The sequence below is a fragment of the Schistocerca serialis genome, chromosome 2 (genome assembly GCF_023864345.2).
Source record: "Schistocerca serialis cubense isolate TAMUIC-IGC-003099 chromosome 2, iqSchSeri2.2, whole genome shotgun sequence".
In the NCBI taxonomy this organism is placed as follows: domain Eukaryota; kingdom Metazoa; phylum Arthropoda; class Insecta; order Orthoptera; family Acrididae; genus Schistocerca; species Schistocerca serialis.
Window position 1 is genome coordinate 1,029,066,337 of NC_064639.1, and position 22,688 is coordinate 1,029,089,024.

The window sequence follows — 22,688 nt, forward strand, 5'->3', positions numbered from 1 at the left end:
CGAACTCGCTGAATCATCCGATTGGCAGTATGAGGACGGAATGCTTCGTCCGACAGCATTCGTGGGCGTTTTGACTTTACGGCGCGTCGCAGTTTCTGCAAAGTGCCTTCATAGGGTTCAAATGGCTCTGAGCACTATGGGACTTCTTCTGAGGTCATCAGTCCCCCAGAGCTTAGAATAACTTAAACCTAACTAACCTAAGGACATCACAAACATCCACGCCCGAGACAGGATTCGAACCTGCGACCGTAGCGGCCGCGTAGTTCCAGACTGTAGCGCCTAGAACCGCTCGGCCATGTCTTCATAGGGCTGCGCATTGATTGTCGTTCCACGCTCGAGGAACTTGACGGCAGAGGGCCCCTGCAGTCGATGGAGGTGATCGTGACCTTATCGGAACTTGTATGAACAGCTTTGGATTTCTTTGGCGGGGAAGATGTGGGATGTTTCGGCTGCTGGCTCTGCCTTTTGCCCTCGGCCTGTCTGTTGCTCGATAATGCCCGCCTCCACACTGCCAATCGGACGAAGGCTACGCTCCGGCGATTTGGTTGGGAAACACGGCAAAACCTCCGTACTGGCCGGATCTTTCACCGCGTGATTTTCAGATCTTTAGTGACCTTAAGAAAGACCTGGATGGATGTCGGTTTCAGCTGGACGAGGAAGTGCAAGGGCGAGTGCGATTGTGGATCCGTCAGCGGCCGACATTGTTCTACGAAACAGGAATTCATCGTCACGTCTCCCAATGGTATAAATATCTTAAATCGTGTAGTGATTACCTTTGAACGGACCCATTACATGGTTCCGTTGTGGCGGGTGTTCAGTTTTCATTTTACTGCCCTCCTACTTTCCAAACAAAACAATATGCAGACTTTGTCTCCCCCAAGTCATCTATCATTGGGAAAAGTATGACGCAGGAAGGAGTAAAACCATCAAGTTTCATTATCTCGAAATTTGTGTTTTGTTACTACGCCTACTGGAAAACATTTTCTATTTATCCAAAGATGTTTCGGCGTCTACGTGTCACTTCCTGTTTGTGGATCTAAATTTTCTACAAAAACTTTATACAAAGTTCATGTTTTTTTTTTTTTTCAGGGAGAAATTGAGGCTAACGGGAGACGAGACATTGATATCGATATCGAAACCTGTTTGGTTTTTCAGAAAAAATAAATACATTAAGATTTGTAGAAAGTTGTATTTAAGAACCCAAATGTAATTCGCAAACACTGTATTGTCCTTACTGTTGTTAGTATGAAGTTGCTAGTTGTGTGTATTGGTGTGTACCACTGTAGAATTACTACAGGGAGGACTCGAACCTCCGGCGGGAGAGGCCGCGCAATCAATGACATGGCGCCTCTAACCGCGCGGCCGACTTTCATGGTCGCAGCTTGATTTTTCGAGGTGACTGTTCATCACTACCCGGGTAACCTCTCTTCCCTTCTGCTGCATGGGAGAACTGGTCAAGACCGGCATCACTATTGTTGGCACGAAGTGCCTTCCGTCATGGATCGCACAGTCGCTTGCCGAGTATGTATGCAGCTGTAAGGAGTGACTACGGAAGACAACTCCGCAAAGAAATATTCCGTTAGAGATAGCTCGCCTACCGTGCCCTATCAGCAGCTAGAGCAGCAGGTGTGTATCAGTGTGACGTACTGAGAAGCCGCGGCGCTGACTTTCTTCCGGAGAGGGGACTGACTAAACGCCGCTGCGAACGCCCACGCCGGGCGACCCGGCACAGGAACTTCGCGTCGTGGTGCTGTTTCAAGGCGAGCAGTCAGCCAAGCGCTGCGCGACGCTGCGCAGAGCCAGGGAAGGGAGGCGTTTCTTGTCCCACGCCACAGTCACGGCCGGTGCACCTGCGTGGGGGACAAGGAGCCGCACTCGCCTCTCGTCTTACAGGAGTCAAACAGGGCTAATAAAATCGATGCAACGCATTAAATGCCTTTTTTCCACTATACGAGGTTGCTTACGAAAACCTCGAGGTAATATAGATAAACTGCACATAACACTAAAAAAAGACATACAACGAAGAGGCAAAGGTCCCGAGTTCGAGTCTCGGTCGGGCACACAGTTTTAATCTGCCAGGAAGTTTCATATCAGCGCACACTCCGCTGCAGAGTGAAAATCTCATTCTGGAAACATCCCCTAGGCTGTGGCTAAGCCATGTCTCCGCAATATCCTTTCTTTCAGGAGTGCTAGTTCTGCAAGGTTCGCAGGAGAGCTTCTGTAAAGTTTGGAAGGTAGGAGACGAGGTACTGGCAGAAGTAAGGCTGTGAGTACCGGGCGTGAGTCGTGCTTCGGTAGCTCAGTTGGTAGAGCACTTGCCCGCGAAAGGCAAAGGTCCCGAGTTCGAGTCTCGGTCGGGCACACAGTTTCAATCTGCCAGGAAGTTTCATATCAGCGCACACTCCGCTGCAGAGTGAAAATCTCATTCTGGAAACGAAGAAATTATCTGAATGGGACGGAAATCGCTAGCTGCGATGTACATGTGCAGACAAACAAACGATTATGGTTTCAGAAAAACTGGATGATTTCTTCGAAAGAATGAGTTTCACAAACTAAGCAAATCAAGAACGCGTTGGTCCATCTCTGACCCTTATGCAAGTAGTTCTTCGGCTTGGTATAGATCGACAGAGTTGTTGGATCTCGTCCGAGGGATACCGTGCCAAATTCTGTCTAACTGGCGCGTTGGGTCGTCAAAATCCCGAGGTGGTTGGAGAGCCCTGCCCGTAAAGCTCCAAACGTTCTCAACTGGGGAGAGATCCGGCGACCTTGCCGGCCAAGAAAGGGAAAGGGTTTGACAAGCACGAATATAAACGGTAGAATCTCTCACCGTGTGCGGCCGAACATTATCTTGCTGAAGTGTAAGGCAGGATGGCTTGTCAGGAAATGCAACAAAACAGGACGTAAGGCTGTGCTGTGTGGGTGCCGCAGATGAAAACCTAAGGGACCCTGCTATGAAACGAAATGGTACACCAGACCATCACTCCTGGTTGTCGGGTGGTATGTCGGGCGACAGACAGGATTGTACCTCACCACTGTACAGGCGTCTCCAGACACGTCTTCGGCCTGGAATCCCGTTCACTGTAGTAGAACTGTCTTCGGTGGTGAGTCCCGCTTCGAATTGAGCTTCAACGACCACAAAAGGTGCGTCTGGAGACGCCGTGAACAGTGGTGGTATACCAACCTGACCGTAGCCCGCAATACGATCCGACAACCAGTAGCGGTTACCTGGAGTGCTATTTCTTTTGATAGTAGGGTCCCTTTGATTGCCAATCGAGGCAACCATAGAGAACAGCGGTACGTCGACGATATTGTATGCCCTGTTTTGTTGCCCTTCATGGTAAGCCATTCTGGGCTAACATTTCCGCAAGACAACGCCCGCCCGCACACGGTGAGAGATTCTACTGCTTGTCTTCGCGCTTGTCGAACGCTAGCTTAGCCAACAACGTCGCCGGGTCTCTCCCCAATTGAGAACGTTTGGAGCAGTATGGCCAGAGCTCTCCAACCACCTCGGGATTTTGACCATCCAACGGGCCAATTAGACAGAATTTGGCACTATATCCCTGAGGAGGACATTCAACAACCCTTTCAATCAATGCGAAGCCAAATAGCTGCTTGCATAAGGGCCAGAGGTGACCAACCCGTTATAAACTTGCTCAGTCTGTGAAGCTCTTTCTCTTCAAAAACTCATCCAACTTTTGTAAAATTGTAATAATTTCTTTATCTGTACACGCACATCACGTCTACCAATTTCCGTCCCATTCGGAAAATTCCGTCGAGGTGCGCAATTTTATTTTGGCCTTAGAGTGAATTTCATTTATCGACGTAATGCCCATGACGTTTAATGCACGCATTCCACAGCTTCGGTAGTGGATGTATACATCGTGAGAGGGACTCTTTTGGTTCTGAACGCAGCCACCAGCGCACCGCGGTTTTCACCTCTTCATGGCTTCTGAAACGCTTACCTCCCAGCGCTCTTTGAGCCGTCCAAACTTAGGAACGTTATTAGGAGTGAGTGTTCGAGGCAAATGTCACATCCCGTGTTGTAGCAATAGCTGAACGGGCAGTACGGGGTACGAGCATTGTAAAGTCAAAAGTTATAGATATGGTACACGCACTATAAACGAAAGAAATAATATTATGCTCGCCTGCCCTAACTGGTGGCGCACTGCTGATAAGGAAATTAATTATTTTGAATTTTTGCAATGAAAGATAATTTCTGAATTAACAGATAAGGCGGCATGTTCATCGTTTGCCGTATTTAAAATGATCACTGAATTCTCGCCTCATATAACTGCCGTTCCACACAAGGTCTAATACACCACACGCTATGTATCCGTAACTAGTCTGAAGTCTCGTTAAAACCGTCACTTCCAAAACTGACAATTTCTGAACGGCATGGAATGCCATGTGGTACATGATATAATATTTTAACACTGATTTTTTTAATACTGCAGAGCGTACAAATAGCTTTGTATTAAGATGACTGTGTTCCACCAGAAACTAAGAACGAGTGGGCTTTTAAAATGGCCGTAATTAATTTACATTGTCAGTACCTGCAAGGACTCATATTCCCCGCTATAGATTAATCTGCGTCATTATGTAGTCTCTAGTCATAGCCAGAGGTAACGCGAATTTTCTAACATTTCATAATTCTTTTACTGCTGTTTGTACGGCGAAGATGATTCCGTAGCAAATCTGAGTATCAGTTACTGGTCACTGTCACTTTCCATGCAGTCCTCTAAAATCACCCCTTAAACATCCCAAAAGAGCGTGAGCCCAACTTTTTCTGCGGAACTCTGTGTTACGGCGCCATTCGTTAGCCGATATTCTCGTTTCAGGCTGATGACAGAGTAAATAGGGTCATCTCCTGTAGCAGTTCTGTTGAGACATCCATTATCTTCGACCTGAAAACGACGCACGAGTTCCCTACAGGCATCAGCGAGACAATCGCCCAATTCAGCAGTCAACCATGTTTCGGACACTACTGAATCGCAGCACTTCATGTACAACATTGTGTGAACCAACACTAATATTCGGAACAGTAGCTGTTTCGTCTATGCTAATACACCTGTTTTATTTCGCGAGCTCTTCAACTGCGGCCATGTTTCCGTTCATCACTACTCCGAGTGCCTAGTCCGAGCGAGGAGAGGCTTCCTCTGAAGTCAGCTCTTGGCCTCTTCGCTTGACGAGTTAACTGTGTCACGTATTCAAATACGTTTAGTTTTATACAGAAATTACTCGTTGTAAGTTTAGTTTTATATAGAAATTACTTGTTTCGTTGTCTTCCAACTAGCGCTGATGCATCTTCAGAAACTTTACGTAGAAGTTGGTTCTATTTGTAGTTTAGTATCACAGTATCCTACCTCTCTCTCTCTCTCTCTCTCTCTCTCTCTCTCTCTCTCTCTCTCTCACTCGCAACAGATCATCTGAAGATGACATGGTAATAATCTGAAACGGTAATTTCATTATTTGCATGACCTGAGACAGAAATATATAATAAAAAATTTAAGAAATAGTAACAGTCAGTAACTAATTTTATGTTCGTGTTCTATAAATGGCTCTGTGACGTAAAAAATACATTTATCAGTTCGGGAAACTACAGAGACACATGAGAAAAAAGTAGTAAATGACTATATTCTTTCTACATTTATTCTTTTACTGTATTTTCAGCAATGAAAACCTATGATAAAACTTGGACCAAAAATGTGTGAGTTAAGGGCAAACAACATCTAATCGAATCAAATGGCTACCAAAACATTAATACCAACAGATAGAATAATGAAGATTATATTTCAGACCAATACAGATATCAAAATCAACCAACATTACTTATCATTAATTCAGTATCCTTATATTTTGTCCGAAAAATGTTTTCTTACAGAAGTGTAACGAAAACATAGATGTTGCACAACAAATTTCAAGCATAGTCTAAAACGGGATATGCATAAAATAAAGTACACTCCAAATCAAACTCTGGTTACAATGCATAAGTGTAGAGATCGCCCCTAGGTACATGTAAGTTGGATTGATAACTCCAGGCGGGTTAGGGCAGCCTTAGCGTCTATGATTTGTAGGCAATAAAAAGGATTGACTGGAAAGGAAATGTCGAGACAGCTCTTCAAAAAATTGACATAAACCTATATGCACTCGTTTGAGACTGCTTGAGAATAGCTACTGTCAGTTGTGGGAAATTCCGACATGAGACACGACCAACTCGTGAGAAATCGAAAAATGAATGCCATTCTAAACACTTCTGGAATGTTGGGACTAAAGCTACGTAGCCTCGTTCGGTTCATGAGATGAGGTCGTGATTCTCAATTGGGGCGCAAATTTAATTTATATCCTGCCTTGACTGTGTGTGATGTAGAAAAAGTATACAGTACAGTAAATTGTAGTTTTTGTTAGACTACGATATTGCTTAATTCATCACAGTCTTTTGCAGCCTTAACTTCGGGTCTACAGGAAAATAATACTTCTGTCTTGGCTTCATTTTACGACATTGTTTCCGGAGAAATTTCTTGGGGAGGGAATAACAGGAAACTACTGTGGTAATTATTCTTTTCAATTATATATAGTAAAATAATCAGTAAGGTATCACGCTTTCCGTTGAAAGCAAACAATGGATAAGATTTGTTCTGTATGTACTGGTTGTTACTAGCGTCCGGACTCGTCTGTTTGCAGTTAAAGGCCGCGAATCAAAATAGTACCGCTCTGAATCTAGTGCCAAGATTTTAGGTTTAAACTGCCAGTCTAGCTGAAAACTCGGCCAACGACATTTTAGTTTACTATCAACGCGTCCGCTTACCTCGATCCGCGAACTTTGTCTCTGGAACGTATCGCAGTCCCATTCCTCAACAACATGCTTACTGTATCGTTATGAGGAGATATTTACAGCTAAAGCATTTAGGCGCCTTGCAGTTTGACAGTCCCAATTTACGCCACTATGCTTTATTTTCGCCATTCACGTCACCGGATTTAAGCGCAAACACGAATACTTCCCTATGTGAAATCAAAAATAATTGTGTGTTCGTGGAGCAATGGAGTGTCAACTCTTTTCATAATTAAACGGTATGGAAGTTGTAATCCTTCTGGAAGGGTGTAAAATAAAATTATTTGTGTCTACATTACGCCCACTGCGTGCCATCGTAGACATGAGAGTTTTCGTGCAATTTGTTGTGATCATGTGGATTCTGAACGACGCAGTTAGAAACGTTTCACTCGGTCGTTAGGAGCAATTACTCGTCGTCTTGAGCAACTTTACTGAAAGCTGTGTTTTCGTCGTTAATGACTGCTACCGGAAAAAGAGTTCTTCTCTCACAGCAAATTAAACTGCAAGATGTGAGTGTCGCTGTCTTTGGCTCGGCTTCAAAGGAGCAAATGGATTACCAGATGCTATCTGCCTATCCGTAGGCGCTAGATGATTCACGTTTAATGTGTTAGCATCTAGGCCATATGCAGCTAAAGAGGAAATCAACTTCCTGGTTTAAACTAACTAGATACTAGAGAGCCCAGAAAGGAAGAAAAACCATACTTGTTGGTGTCGTGCAAAACGATATGGAAACTCTGCTTTCTTCCATTATTTTATCACATTCTAACACCTCACGTGTAAATGTGGCGAGAAATAAATTTACGTCCCCAGACATAAATCAAGTTATTTGCCATGAAAATTTTAGTTTCGTATTTCTCTACCGAACTCAGCTTTAATTTTTTTTAAATATTTGCAGACGCAGAAATCTCGCTTTGTTCTCGAAGTGAAAAAATTTTCAAATTATTGGTTATATTCTTCTGTGAGTGTTCTTTCTTCATTCCACCGAGGGTTATTTTAGTGCCAGGCATAAGCATCGCTGTAATAGCCATTTCCATTCACCCATGCATACATATTTTCAGCCATAGCGAAGCTGTCAGAAACTGAAAGGTTTGTCAGAACACCATACTACTTCTGTAGGCAAGACGTGGTATCCCTTTATCATCCCACAACCACAGAAACGCCACTCACTGCCTGTGGTAGGGAAACCAGCACTTCCACCTGCAATCTGAAATACGGATTCAACTAATGTGTCTCTCATGTAGGAGACTACCAAAGGTATAAACAGTGTCCAGGTCGTTTGTTGTTCCATCTCACTCAAACGTATTGTGAATAAACGTTGGGAGTAGTACAAATCGCACGGTGTGCACTAATCTTTCTCTTATCGACCGATGGAACGTCGTATTGCATGACTGGTTAATTTTTGCAACGTAATGTTGCAACAGTCTGGATGATTGACTGATCTGGCCTTGTAACATTAACCAAAACGGCCTTGCTGTGCTGGTACTGCGAACGGCTGAAAGCAAGGGGAAGCTACAGCCGTAATTTTTCCCGAGGACATGCAGCTTTACTGTATGATTAAGTGATGATGGCGTCCTCTTGGGTAAAATATTCCGGAGGTAAAATAGTCCCCCATTCGGATCTCCGGGCGGGGACTACTCAAGAGGACGTCGTTATCAGGAGAAAGAAAACTGGCATTCTACGGATCGGAGCGTGGAATGTCAGATCCCTTAATCGGGCAGGTAGGTTAGAAAATTTAAAAAGGGAAATGGATAGGTTAAAGTTAGATATAGTGGGAATTAGTGAAGTTCGGTGGCAGGAGGAGCAAGACTTTTGGTCAGGTGATTACAGGGTTATAAATACAAAATCAAATAGGGGTAATGCAGGAGTAGGTTTAATAATGAATAAATAGGAGTGCGGGTTAGCAACTACAAACAGCATAGTGAACGCATTATTGTGGCCAAGATAGACACAAAGCCCATGCCTACTACAGTAGTACAAGTTTATATGCCAACTAGCTTTGCACATGATGAAGAAATTGATGAAATGTATGACGAGATAAAAGAAATTATTCAGGTAGTGAAGGGAGACGAAAATTTAATAGTCATGGGTGACTGGAATTCGTCAGTAGGAAAAGGGAGAGAAGGAAACATAGTAGGTGAATATGGATTGGGGGGAAGAAATGAAAGAGGAAGCCGCCTTGTAGAATTTTGCACAGAGCATAACTTAATCATAGCTAACACTTGGTTCAAGAATCATGAAAGAAGGTTGTATACCTGGAAGAATCCTGGAGATACTAAAAGGTATCAGATAGATTACATAATGGTAAGACAGAGATTTAGGAACCCAGGTTTTAAATTGTAAGACATTCCCAGGGGCAGATGTGGATTCTGACCACAATCTATTGGTTATGAACTGCAGATTGAAACTGAAGAAACTGCAAAAAGGTGGGAATTTAAGGAGATGGGACCTGGATAAACTGAAAGAACCAGAGGTTGTACAGAGTTTCAGGGAGAGCATAAGGGAACAATTGACAGGAATGGGGGAAAGAAATACAGTAGAAGAAGAATGGGTAGCTCTGAGGGATGAAGTAGTGAAGGCAGCAGAGGATCAAGTAGGTAAAAAGACGAGGGCTAATAGAAATTCTTGGGTAACAGAAGAAATATTGAATTTAATTGATGAAAGGAGAAAATATAAAAATGCAGTAAATGAAGCAGGCAAAATGGAATACAAACGTCTCAAAAATGAGATCGACAGGAAGTGCAAAATGGCTAAGCAGGGATGGCTAGAGGACAAATGTAAGGATGCAGAGGCTTGTCTCACTAGTGGTAAGATAGATACTGCCTACAGGAAAATTAAAGAGACCTTTGGAGAGAAGAGAACGACTTGTATGATATCAAGAGCTCAGATGGCAACCCAGTTCTAAGCAAAGAAGGGAAGGCAGAAAGGTGGAAGGAGTATATAGAGGGTTTATACGAGGGCGATGTACTTGAGGACAATATTATGGAAATGGAAGAGGATGTAGATGAAGATGAAATGGGAGATAAGATACTGCGTGAAGAGTTTGACAGAGCACTGAAAGACCTGAGTCGAAACAAGGCCCCGGGAGTAGACAACATTCCATTAGAACTACTGATGGCCTTGGGAGAGCCAGTCCTGACAAAACTCTACCATCTGGTGAGCAAGATGTATGAGACAGGCGAAATACCTACAGACTTCAAGAAGAATATAATAATTCCAATTCCAAAGAAAGCAGGTGTTGACAGATGTGAAAATTACCGAACTATCAGTTTAATAAGTCACAGCTGCAAAATACTAACGCGAATTCTTTACAGACGAATGGAAAAACTGGTAGAAGCGGACCTCGGGGAAGATCAGTTTGGATTCCGTAGAAATGTTGGAACACGTGAGGCAATACTAACCTTACGACTTGTCTTAGAAGAAAGATTAAGAAAAGGCAAACCTACGTTTCTAGCATTTGTAGACTTAGAGAAAGCTTTTGACAACGTTAACTGGAATACTCTCTTTCAAATTCTGAAGGTGGCAGGGGTAAAATACAGGGAGCGAAAGGCTATTTATAATTTGTACAGAAACCAGATGGCCGTTATAAGAGTCGAGGGGCATTGAAAGGGAAGCAGTGGTTGGGAAAGGAGTGAGACAGGGTTGTAGCCTCTCCCCGATGTTATTCAATCTGTATATTGAGCAAGCAGTAAAGGAAACAAAAGAAAAATTCGGAGTAGGTATTAAAATCCATGGAGAAGAAATAAAAACTTTGAGGTTCGCCGATGACATTGTAATTCTGTCAGAGACAGCAAAGGACTTGGAAGAGCAGTTGAACGGAATGGACAGTGTCTTGAAAGGAGGATATAAGATGAACATCAACAAAAGCAAAACGAGGATAATGGAATGTAGTCAAATTAAATCGGGTGATGCTGAGGGGATTAGATTAGGAAATGAGACACTTAAAGTAGTAAAGGAGTTTTGCTATTTAGGGAGTAAAATAACTGATGATGGTCGAAGTAGAGAGGATATAAAATGTAGACTGGCAATGGCAAGGAAATCGTTTCTGAAGAAGAGAAATTTGTTAACATCGAGTATAAATTTAAGTGTCAGGAAGTCATTTCTGAAAGTATTTGTATGGAGTGTAGCCATGTATGGAAGTGAAACATGGACGATAACCAGTTTGGACAAGAAGAGAATAGAAGCTTTCGAAATGTGGTGCTACAGAAGAATGCTGAAGATAAGGTGGGTAGATCACGTAACTAATGAGGAGATATTGAATAGGATTGGGGAGAAGAGAAGTTTGTGGCACAACTTGACTAGAAGAAGGGATCGGTTGGTAGGACATGTTTTGAGGCATCAAGGGATCACAAATTTAGCATTGGAGGGCAGCGTGGAGGGTAAAAATCGTAGAGGGAGACCAAGAGATCAATACCCTAAGCAGATTCAGAAGGATGTAGGTTGCAGTAGGTACTGGGAGATGAAGAAGCTTGCACAGGATAGAGTAGCATGGAGAGCTGCATCAAACCAGTCTCAGGACTAAAGACCACAACAACAACACAATGTTGTTTAGAATAAAAGAATGACAGAGCTTAAAACATGGTGCCAGGAGGAGCATCACGGAGGTTGCACTGCTAAGACAACCGTCCCAGTGGTCTATCAACTGTCACGTTTCTTCACTTCACAACGAGACACAGAAGATATTTGGGATTTACTACACGATACTGACATAAGTCTCGTGCTCCACCATCCTTGGCGGGCAGATTCTTCCACCTCCAAGATATGCTTCATTTGCGAAGATGAGTTTCGGTTTGTTACACACACTTATACTGAAAATGCCTGGAGAATTAAAACAGTGTGCTGGACCATGCCCCTAACCTGCAACCTTTGCCTTTCGTGGTAAATGCTCTACTGACTGAACCACATATACATACATTTTATAAAGCTCTCCAGATCCGACTCACGACTGAGGTTGCCAGAGTAAACCGACAAATTTACCGACCGTTGCCTGACGAAAGGATCTGTTGAGTTGAGGGTGAACACAATAAAACGCTTAGTAAACACTACAAAATTATTTATTATTGCTTGTTACAGCTTTCAACAAATTTTTCATTGTTTTAATTTTTTGGTAAAACCAATTGCATGTTGCAAACTTCAAATTACAACGAATGCACAATTCTGCCTTTACCATATCGACACTCAGTTTGTTTCTACCGTCAGACCATAAATTATTCCTGTGACTGAAGATTATTTCCACACAGGCATTGCTTCATTGAAACACCATAATCATTTTGATGATTTTGTAAATCAATAAATAAATTCGTTATATGAATGGAATTCTAAAAATGAGTGGAACTCTAAAAATACCGAACCCCTCCATAGCACCGAACACGGGGCTGAAATACCGAACAGTTCGGCGAAAGACCGAACACCTGCAACCCAGCTCACGACCTGCCCTCACAGCTTTACTTCCGCCACTGCCTCATCTCCTATCTGCATACGTTGCGGGACTAGCCCTCCTGGCTTATTTGTGGTATTCTTTATGCCTTTTTTGCTCAGTTCCGCACCGTAAAATTCAGAAATTTGATGTAAATAGGACTTTCTCCCGTGTCAGTTTATTGTGTTTGTGAAACTGCCAAACTGTATAGGGACTTGTGTTTCACGATAAGACATACAGGTCACCCTGTGACTTGTAGGCTTAGTCTGTGGTCAGGCTGGAGGAAGACAAGGACATAGTATCTTCAGCGTCACGCTGTTTAGGAAAGCACAGTGGTTTTCAAATAAACCTTGTCTGTGGCCACAGATTTACATTTTTCGAATGACGGGTTTACTAGAAAGACGAAAGCTAAACATCTCAAAGTATACAGCAAATGATATACATATGCAGACTGAAGTGACAAACGAAAATTGGTACCAAGGATGGGATTCGAACCCGGGTCTCGGGCTCATTATCACATGCGACACCCACTACGCCACCCTGGCACAATGTCTTTGCACAACACCACGGACTACCCCAGCACGATCCCTCCTCAATGCAAATTCCCATTCACGCCTCACCCCACTTGGTATTCCCGTCGCACTCTAATCTCGGCCTTGATAAGAATTTTCATTCGCCGCTTCAGTCTGCATATATACATCATAGATGTCTGTGACTTGAAAAGGTCCCTGCAACGATAGTTTCATATGGAGCAAATAGTTTGACTTTCAAAGTTAATCTTAATTGGTGGATTTACATTCTACTATAGAGTTAAAAACGGACATTCACAAATATCAGTCTCCTATGTCAATATACAGTAGTTCCCCCTCGCTTTTACCAGTCATTATATAATAATGAGTAAGTACCATTATCAAAAGTTGCGCCTCATTTTCTAGCCTTCGCAGTACAGCGCCTGCGCACATGTGGCGTTTTCCGACAAATTCTCGGGACAGGTCAGCCCCCATTATATCCCAGATCCATTCAAGCAGCCGCAGCTGAGAGGAACAAAAGCAAATCTCCACAAAGGACGTTAGGCAGGAATGCGGGAGGGGAAGGTTGCAGCTTTCTCGGAACCGTGGCCTCCCAAGTACGTTGCTCTCTGCGGATAATCGTGCAACTCTTGACGGCAGAATAGCTCCCCAGGAAATGTCTCTGCAATCTACCTGATAAAAAGTGGGGGAGAAATCCTTAAAATTCCGTCACCTGATTGCTGTCCCCCCATTACTTTGCGTGAATTAGCTATTATTATTTGGCAAGAAGTTATTTAGGTAGAAGTAAAAATATTTCTCGAAAGGTCACTTAATAATTTTCTTATCACAGACGAAATTTCTTGCGTTCAGGTAAGATCACTGTTCCTGTGACAAACTCGCCTACAAACTTACGCTAATATCATTCCTTTATGTGATGCAAACAACCAATATTCGTCATCCAGCTGTCAAAGGACCTGAAGTGCATGCCAAAGTCCACCTTGAATCTAGAGTGTTATTTCGTATACGTGTTCACCGTATTTTAGTATCACTTCCAAACCTGTGAAATTTTATAAGGTAATAAATTGAACGCATTTCCTGATAATATAACAGCCATAAACTGTCCTAGCGCAGTAAGCAAAGATGTGTCTTCGCCCCAGATGTGTGTCAGTGACTGTCAGCTATAACGCAAATAGTAAGGACAGCGCTGAGTTTATGGTCCTCCCACATCCAGCAAGGCATACTATAATTCACATTGCTTTATTTTCTGCACATCAACATCTGGTCATCCTATGACATTTATTACTCACGAGCTTAGATACCTTACCATATAATTATATTTGACTGGATTGTTTTGTGCATACGGAAGAGACACATCTAGGAGTTATCCATTTGCATCAAGTTTCATGTTTAGAACATGAAGGTGGGAACATGTTTAAACGTGGCAAAAAAATTCCGCTGACCGCATTGTCAATATATAACATTGTCCGACATTTCAGCCACTTGCAACAGCGGCCGAAAGGTCGGACAGTTTTATATATTGACATTGCGGTCAACGGCCCAGAAGAATTTTATTGACAGTGCCAACGGCCGCGGAAGCTTACACTTACACGTTTGTACTTACAATTTGTAGCAAACAATCAAACGAACTGTCTAAATGGTAATCCTTCCACCATCTGCCATATTTTATATTCTTGTGGATACACTATAGCAGTTTCCGATTTGTGGCCATTGTCACGTGATTCATCGCTGTCTTTTCGAAATTAGTTACACTGCATGTCATAGTAAACGTTAAAAACATCATATTCCTTATTTGACGATATACGGACAGTCACCTAAATGCGGCAAATTTGGTACATTAGAGTACCAAGAGAAAGTATCATGTACATTGTCAACTGTTTGCCACCAGGTCCAAAAACTGTTGCCACCCAAATAGTAGATTCGTTTCGTATTCTAATATACCACAAAAGTGACACTGACATGACTAGGTGTCCTTGTATACTTAAATAAGTAATGAGATGTTCGTGTCAATGTAACTAATTTTGAAAGAACAATAATGAATCAACTGACAAAGGCTATAAAGCCGAAACTGCAATAGTGTATCCAGAAGGAAATAACATTCAAAGGGCGAAAGCGTATCTTTCGCACAATGTTGCGTGACTGACTCCTAATAATAAGAAAACCAATCAACTAAAATAACATTAATAACCTCGTAATCGCTGAGTTTGGCTAGAAAGGTCTTTGATCTTTGCGTGATGGTTCCACTATCGAACTGTTGAGAAACAAAATTAAGAACGGACTAAGTACAAGGATTAGAAGTTTAATAGTGGCAACTATTTATTTACAACTCGTACAAAATAGATACGTGTTTCACAGTTTTACTGACCTTCAAAGTAGTCACCAGAATTGTGTATACCACGCTGCCAGCGATGTGGAAGTCGTAGGATACTCTTAGCAGTGCCAGTTGTGTTGACAGTTCGAGCGGCGCGGCCTATTGCCCGGCGAATTTGTAGCAGTTCTGAAGCAAATACCGTGAAGTGTTTCCTTCAGTTTAGAAATCGAGTTGAACTCACTAGGGCTTAACTCAGGGGAGTGTGGTAGGTGGTATAGCACTTATCACCCGCTTCAGTCAAACAAATCAGTAACAGCTTGCACTGTACGTGCTTGAGCATTGTGCTGCAAAATACACAATTCTGGTGACTACTTTGAAGGTCAGTAAAACTGTGAAACACGTATCTATTTTGTACGAGCTGTAAATAAATAGTTGCCACTATTGAAGTTTCAACTCTCGCATTAGATACATTTGATTAAAGTTAACGGATCATGTACTAAAGTGATCAAAAGTAGTAGAAACGTGGACAGTGACATGCTAAATCCTGCGTAAATTCTTCTGAAAGCTCGATGATGGAACGCAAAATGTACGGTATATTTTTATAAAAGATCCACTTGCCTGTGGTGATTCGGAAGGAATGTGTCCGAATATGTAAAGTTTATTAAAAGCATGCTCAATTAACTTGACAAAATCTACGGTTTCGGCTGCTCTGGCGTTGTTGGCAATCAGTTTACATTGATCTTAGCCAATAGGGTGGTAGTATACAGTAGCCAGTGAGGCTCGCTGAGTCAGATGATTTCTTTTGGCAGAAGATGCGAATTGATTATATTAGTTTTCGTTTTGGAGAGCTCCTGAATAACTTTTGCTGATCTGGTTATTGTGATTTTTGAGGTTGGTTACTGATTTTCGTGTTTCCTTGTTGACTGAAAAAAAAACTACTACATGTACTGACAGACTGACCTGTTGCGATTCCTGAGGGCTAGATTAGGTTGCAACAATCTGATTTGTGAGTTGGCGAAGCCAACGAATCTCGACACGAAAATACGATTGCCATTATACACTGATGTTTAGCGTAGCTAGAGATATACATTCGTCATTGCAATGACCTTCTTGTATGCCTTATTTCCGAGTTTGCCGAAATTTCCGACGATGTGGTTACAGTTAACATAACAATAAAATACCAGCTAAGTTTCTTTACGAACCATAGGAAATTATGAGCAAGCGTTCTGACTGGCTATCGATAGCCGACTCATGATTCGTCGTATTCCGTTCCCGTCGTTCAACAAGCTAATCGTTACCAACATCGGCACACGACGCAGGCTGCGGTCACTGTAAGCGCACTTTTAGCAAATTTACAAGTTTTCAACCAGCCAGCAATGAGCCTAGTTGCATAGTTGATACTTTCTTAAGAATAACTGCCCGATTCTGTTGGGCATGGAAGTATTCTGTTTCATGATTGATGTACTACTTATCTTATAAAGATGAATAAATTCGATAGTTTTCAGCAATCTGATCACCGTTCGTTGGTAAGACAGCATTTTACTGAATACCTGGCTCGACACCGATTCCATTATTTTCAGTAATGTTGTGCCCACAACCCTTTGCAGCACTATGTACAAGTGAAAAGAAAATAAAGAGTATTATTTTTCCCCCAATGGACACCGTAAGATGGCTTGCGGGGGACAGATATAGATACAGAGCCACAGCAGCATATGCCTAACGGTAGCGGCTTCACTGCACCTGTCTGTTTTTCGGGGAAATTTGGGGAAAGGGTGGAAGGAAACAGGCAGAGTTATTTTGTGCTCAGGAAAAGTAAATACTATGAAAATAAGCATATTTCGTAGACTGAACTATTCCTTCTGTAGAAATAACGGAAGAGTAAAGAGAAAATACGGCCTGGACATATTACGCCCCAGACCATTCCAGAATGTCGTTATCCTTAAGGTTCACAATCTATCCCCAAACGGCAAGAACGTCAGCTCTCTGAACTCAGTTGTTCTTTGATCATACTCCCAACTGGTTCACTTTAGCACATGCGGGCACGAGTACTGTTTTGTTTCGTACGTGCGCCCCCTATGGAACGTATTATGTCCTGTATCACTGATGAGACGATTGTTTACATATTACGTAATAAGAACTACAGAACCATTTGTGAGTACACAAAGCTGAATGAAGGGCAGGCCACATCATTCAGCCCTTGATTATTTGTTTACTCGCCATTTAAAACACAGCTATCATGACAGCCATTTGCTGGTTCAGTTCGAGGTTAAATGTACGTCATATGGGAATTGTAGTCGGCTGTGGTATAATCTATTTCCGCCCCCCTCCCCCCCCCCCCCCCTTTAAGAGGAGATGATCGTACCGCCCGAAGCGGAAGAAGCAATAGCGATTGTAAATACCATAGCGGCTAGTTGTGTATTTTGCGTTGTCATATTTGCCCCATTTCGTCTGGATCACGCTTCTCATGGCAGATGTTTAGTAATTATCACTACAGTGTCGATAAAAACCGAAATGAAAATACTGTTTATATGGAGAAGACTGACATACATAAACACCGACCAGCTGGCTCAAACTGCGTATGGAAACAATTTCAGTTAAGAAGTAAACCACTGCAGAATGAAATTAGTCAGACAGTGTTGATGAAATACAGTTCATGTGTATTAATACAAAACATTCAGCTTTTAGAGCAATGGAAGTGGGTTACCACTAAATATCAGAAAAAATGTGTATCCACTACTGTAATATACCTGCTTCTGTCCTATTTGAGGATGCTTCGCACTATTCTCAACATTATTTAGGGGGTTAAATCCTCATTTGGGTTTGAAGCACTTTTAGTAGCCAAGTTTGCAGTCAAAACTGTTGGATTTCAGGTCTGTCTGATATGGGCTTATATAAACAAGAAGTTGGTTGTATAAAAAACCCGACTTTGCAAGTGGGTGTACACAAAAAACCGTTAGTTTGCAAAACAGGTGGATCTGAAATCCAATGAGGTTTAATTCCTGTAGCCTTCATTCAGGACAATTGATGTTATGATTACAACAAAACAGAAAAGAAACGACAGTGGCCTGCTCGTTGCGAAAGCTACCTTCTCCTCAATTCCAGAGACCCTACACCGTCTACACTTAGTCATGCAGAACTTTGAGGTAATGTTCTATTCCATGCTAGCGAACCTGGTATCCCTTGGAACTGTGTCAGGACGAAAATTTTGGCTCCTCATTGCGACTTCGCCCATTTTGAAAGTGGAACTCGAAATTATAATAAATCATACAAAATATGAATGAAAAAGACTTCTTTATTTTCGGTTTTGGGTTTCATTGTTTCAGTTTTTTAAAAGCTTTGCACGCAATTACGAAACTTCAGAATATACATTTTTCTTTTTTGCATACTGTGTGGTAAGAGTATAAACTGCTTTGTCGAACTACGAGATCGTGATATAAGGCCAACATACAGTTGACTATGCGATAAACACTCTAATCGTAAATAAATTACAACGTATGTGAATGACTAACTTTGATTCGCTTAAAATGAATAGGTATGTCGGTGGGGTTCCTTGCTATAATGGGTATGAGCGAGGCCCGTCCACCTGCCAAACATGTGAGACTAGTAGCTTCAACAACATTATTTCGCATAGTCTTAATCAGCACGGTATTCAGACGATTCGTATGAGTTTGTAGTACTATAATCATACGTCAGTCAACGATAAATACGACTTTCCCAATATACAGGACTGCTAATAAAAGCGACTGCGAGGAAGAAAGCATAACAGCACATTGTTGTGTATCCAATATTTGTTTATATTTATGTATACGGAGATACAATATATACATGGGGAAAAGAATTTGTCTCATGCTTTAAATGCCCTTCTATCGAGTTAAAACTGTCAGAAACTGCAATAGCACATTTTCACAGCACACTACAACTCTTTCTGTTTCGCAGTCGGTTTTGGCAGAAACCTGTACACTGTTGTTTACAAAAATATATAGCTTATGTCCGCCCAGATGTTTATGAGTATAGTGTGAGAATTTGATGTAAATCGGTCAAGTACTTTTCGAGATCTTTGCTAACAACGCTTCCCCTCTACATATTAGTAGAGGGTATAGATGGTATTTACGCGCGCGCACACACACACACACACATACACACACACACACACACACACACACACACACACACACACACACACAAAGGCGCGCTAACGCACGCAAGAGATGTGCACGCGCGCACACACACACACACGAGAAACAACGCATACGGAACGCTCCCAGCTACAGACATATGGAACACCGCCCGGCTACACATGTATGGTGCATTGCAAAGCCGCTCAGCTGACGCGAGCCGCTGGGACAACCTTGAGCGGAAGGCGGTAGGCCTACTCACCTCGGCGACGGACTTCTTACAGAACTCGTTGAGCGAGTGGATCCAGACGTTGAGGATTTCGTTGACGATGACGAGGTCGGTGTAGAGCCAGTAGAAGATGTCGTTCACCCACTGCACACACTCACTGTCGGGCCCGGTGGCGATGGGCGGCGGGGCGACGGAGGGCCGCAGCGGGCCGGCGGACGCGGCTCCAGAGCCCTTCTTCGTGGACAGCCTCTTGCGGACGGGCGGCGTGGGCGGGACGGCGGCGGCGCGCGGCGGCACCACCACCGGCTTGGGGTGCGCTTCCTTGGCTTCGTCGCTCGCGGCGACGGCGGAAGCTGCGGCGGAGACGGCGGCCGCCGGCTTATCGGCCGCGGCGCCGGCCGGCGCGCTCAGGAAGCGGCCGTACACGTACCTGCCGATAGCCAGCACGCACAGGCCGAAGATCATCCAGCCGAACATGAGCATCGCCACCGTATCCATGGTCGTATCGCCGCCGCCTTCGAAGCTACAGATCAGGTCGTCGATTCTGTCCGCGAGGTCGGCCATACTGCCCCATAGCTGCGACAGCCAGTTCCAAATTGGCTCGAGAATGAGATCAGCCATGTCTATTAATAGGCGAGCGGGGCGCGCGTTGAAAATAGACGCCTCCCGGGGCGGCGGGGCGAGATCGAGTTTCGGCAGCGGTGGCGGCGGCGGGCGGGCTGGCGGCCGTGTGCCAAGCCGCGCCGAGGCGCGCGCCGCCGAGCCGCGCCGCGCCACCGCAGCGCCGCCCGCGGCCGACGGGCCAACTCGCTCGCCGGCTGACAGTTGGTGCACACGTGCTCGCCTGCCTGACGCTGTCACTTCCACGAGCGTGCAACCGTGTCACCGGCAAAATAAAGCTCTATTCGTGCTCTCCTCGGTACATTCTACTACAACAACATCCCTCTGCAAATTAATGTACAGGGTGGCGCATTTAGCAGTAGCCCGCCTCCTCTTTGAATGCAATAATAAATAAAAAAAAGAACAAATAAATAAACAGCTATATGCAGTAATCGATTTTTATCATTCGTCTGCAAGCATTTCAGTTTATTTCATTGGTGTAATTAGACGTTTCTCTTTGCAGTCTGCAAAATGACTTTCTACACTACTGGCCATTAAAACTGCTACACCACCAGGGGCGGTGGCAAGGGGCGGGGGGGGGGGGGGGGGGTTGGCTATAGCCCCCCCCCCTTAATGCAGTACCATTTTATACTGGATAAAATGACTTCAGAAATCAGCGAATATATTACTTCAACAGATTCAATCTTTTTTTTTAATAATTATGTAGCAATATGGGTTGCAATGTATTTCAAACACATTTTAACAAAAGAATAAGAGCGGCAAACAGCTTACTATCTAAACCAATAAATATCATTTAACTTAAAATGGGCGTCTTATTATTTATTAATATCCACTGGATGTATATTAATGTACCACTTACAATAATCATGAAAGCTAAATATGCCAGGTATGCCTACCAACACTTAAATTACTAACCCCAGACAAAAACTTGAAAATCGCCGGACATCTGGGTCAAATCGTATTATTTTCCCGGGCACATACATTCTGTAGACGTGTTGTAGTGCTGGCAACGCCAGCGGGTGCGCGCTACCTACCGACCAGTAGATATAAACTACACACGAGAGTTACAGGAATTTGTGAAAGCGCATTATAGGGACGTTCATGTTGAAACATAGTACGCGTTTGTAGTAAGGAATATGATCGTAAATTAATTAAGACTGTTTTAATACAGCTCAATCAGTAGAAGCAAATGATATTTAAATTATTCAGTTGTCTCGCAAGTGGGGCAACGTCGCGGTGTATACGATCGCCAGTTGTTGGCGGCTTCTCATTATCTCAATAAAGAAGTAAGGAAAATACATGGTGTTCCAAAACAATCTTTACAACTTTGATCATAGATATTTCAGAAACCTGTTAAAAGGTGATGTTTCATTTATATATACATAAATTTAAAGTGCAGCCTCTGATATTAAATTTTAAAAACCAACCAAAAATTGATATGATAACCGAAAAGTCCGGAAGAGAAAGTAAATAAAATAACTCAAACCCGGAAACTGAGTGTAAAATTCATATAACGGCTGCAACCGAGCGAAGAAACCGATTGCACGAAGAAACAATCGACTGACCAATCGATTGTTAAAAACAGTGTTAAAAACAGTCAATTGTCCTTTCAACGCTTCCACGTGCTGTCAGCGAACACTTGTTTTCCGAGTACGATTGTTGATATTTCTGAAGTGTGTAACTGAGCAGTGTGACCGAATCATGCGTCGCGAAGTGTCAATTTTTTTCTGAAATAATAGTGTATTAGAGATTGGAGTGAGCGTTTAAAGACGTTGCTGCAATGAATGGCAAGCTAACGGATTATTCTGGCAAACCTGAGCGTATGGCCATAGCTCTCGTAAGGAATCTGAAGCTTGCGCTATAGAACTGGAACCGTCACAGGCATGTGCATCTAGAGACTACAATTCCGACAACACAAAACAATTGGTAAGAGTCATATCTTCTTAATTTTAAATAACACTTCCTTCATGTTACTGAAACTTTTTACTACTAGTTATTAGTTTAATTATGTAGGATTAGCGCTATTATTTTTAATCGATAACTAATGATAAGAATACGACTGCTTGAAAACATAAAAAGTGAGGTCAATTTTTAAAGATGCCATTCGTCTATAAGGAGGTAAAATATTTTCTGCACAAACCAGCATTATTTAATTATTTTGTACTGAAAAATAACACTTTATTGTTGTATTTTTTTACTAAAGCTGGCCATGCGTATTTTTGGTATAATAATATCGACAAAATTTGTAAGATGTGAGATGGTGGTTGTTTATTCTATGACTGAGGACACAACTGTGTATGCTGTAATGACATTTGTTTAATGTTGCAAACTTTTCAGAGATATACACGCTTTTACACAGTTTACAATGTGACAATGTTAAGACAGTTGTGAAAATGTTGCATCCTCAACGTACAGGCGTCAATGGATGCGGATTGGAGGGGCATGTGGTCAGCACACCGCTCTCCCGACCGTATGGCAATTTACGAGACCGGAGCCGCTACTTCTCAATCAAGTAGCTCCTCAGTTTGCCTCGCAAGGACTGAGTGCACCACGCTTGCCAACAGTGCTCTGCAGACCAGATGGTCATCCATCCAAGTGCCAGCCCAGCCCGACAGCGCAGAGCTTCGGTGATCTGACGGGAAC

General features: G+C 43.0%; 1 protein-coding gene across 1 annotated transcript in view; it reads right to left on the minus strand.

Moving 5' to 3' along the window:
* The window catches only part of LOC126458447 (phospholipid transfer protein C2CD2L), a 598,436-nt gene extending 578,295 nt beyond the window's left edge, over positions 1-20,141 (minus strand). The window contains exon 1 of the mRNA XM_050095510.1: positions 19,458-20,141. Coding sequence (XP_049951467.1) covers positions 19,458-20,045 — 588 coding nt within the window. The 5' untranslated portion in view covers positions 20,046-20,141. The remainder of the gene's footprint in view (positions 1-19,457) is intronic.
* Between the last annotated feature and the right edge of the window lie 2,547 nt (positions 20,142-22,688).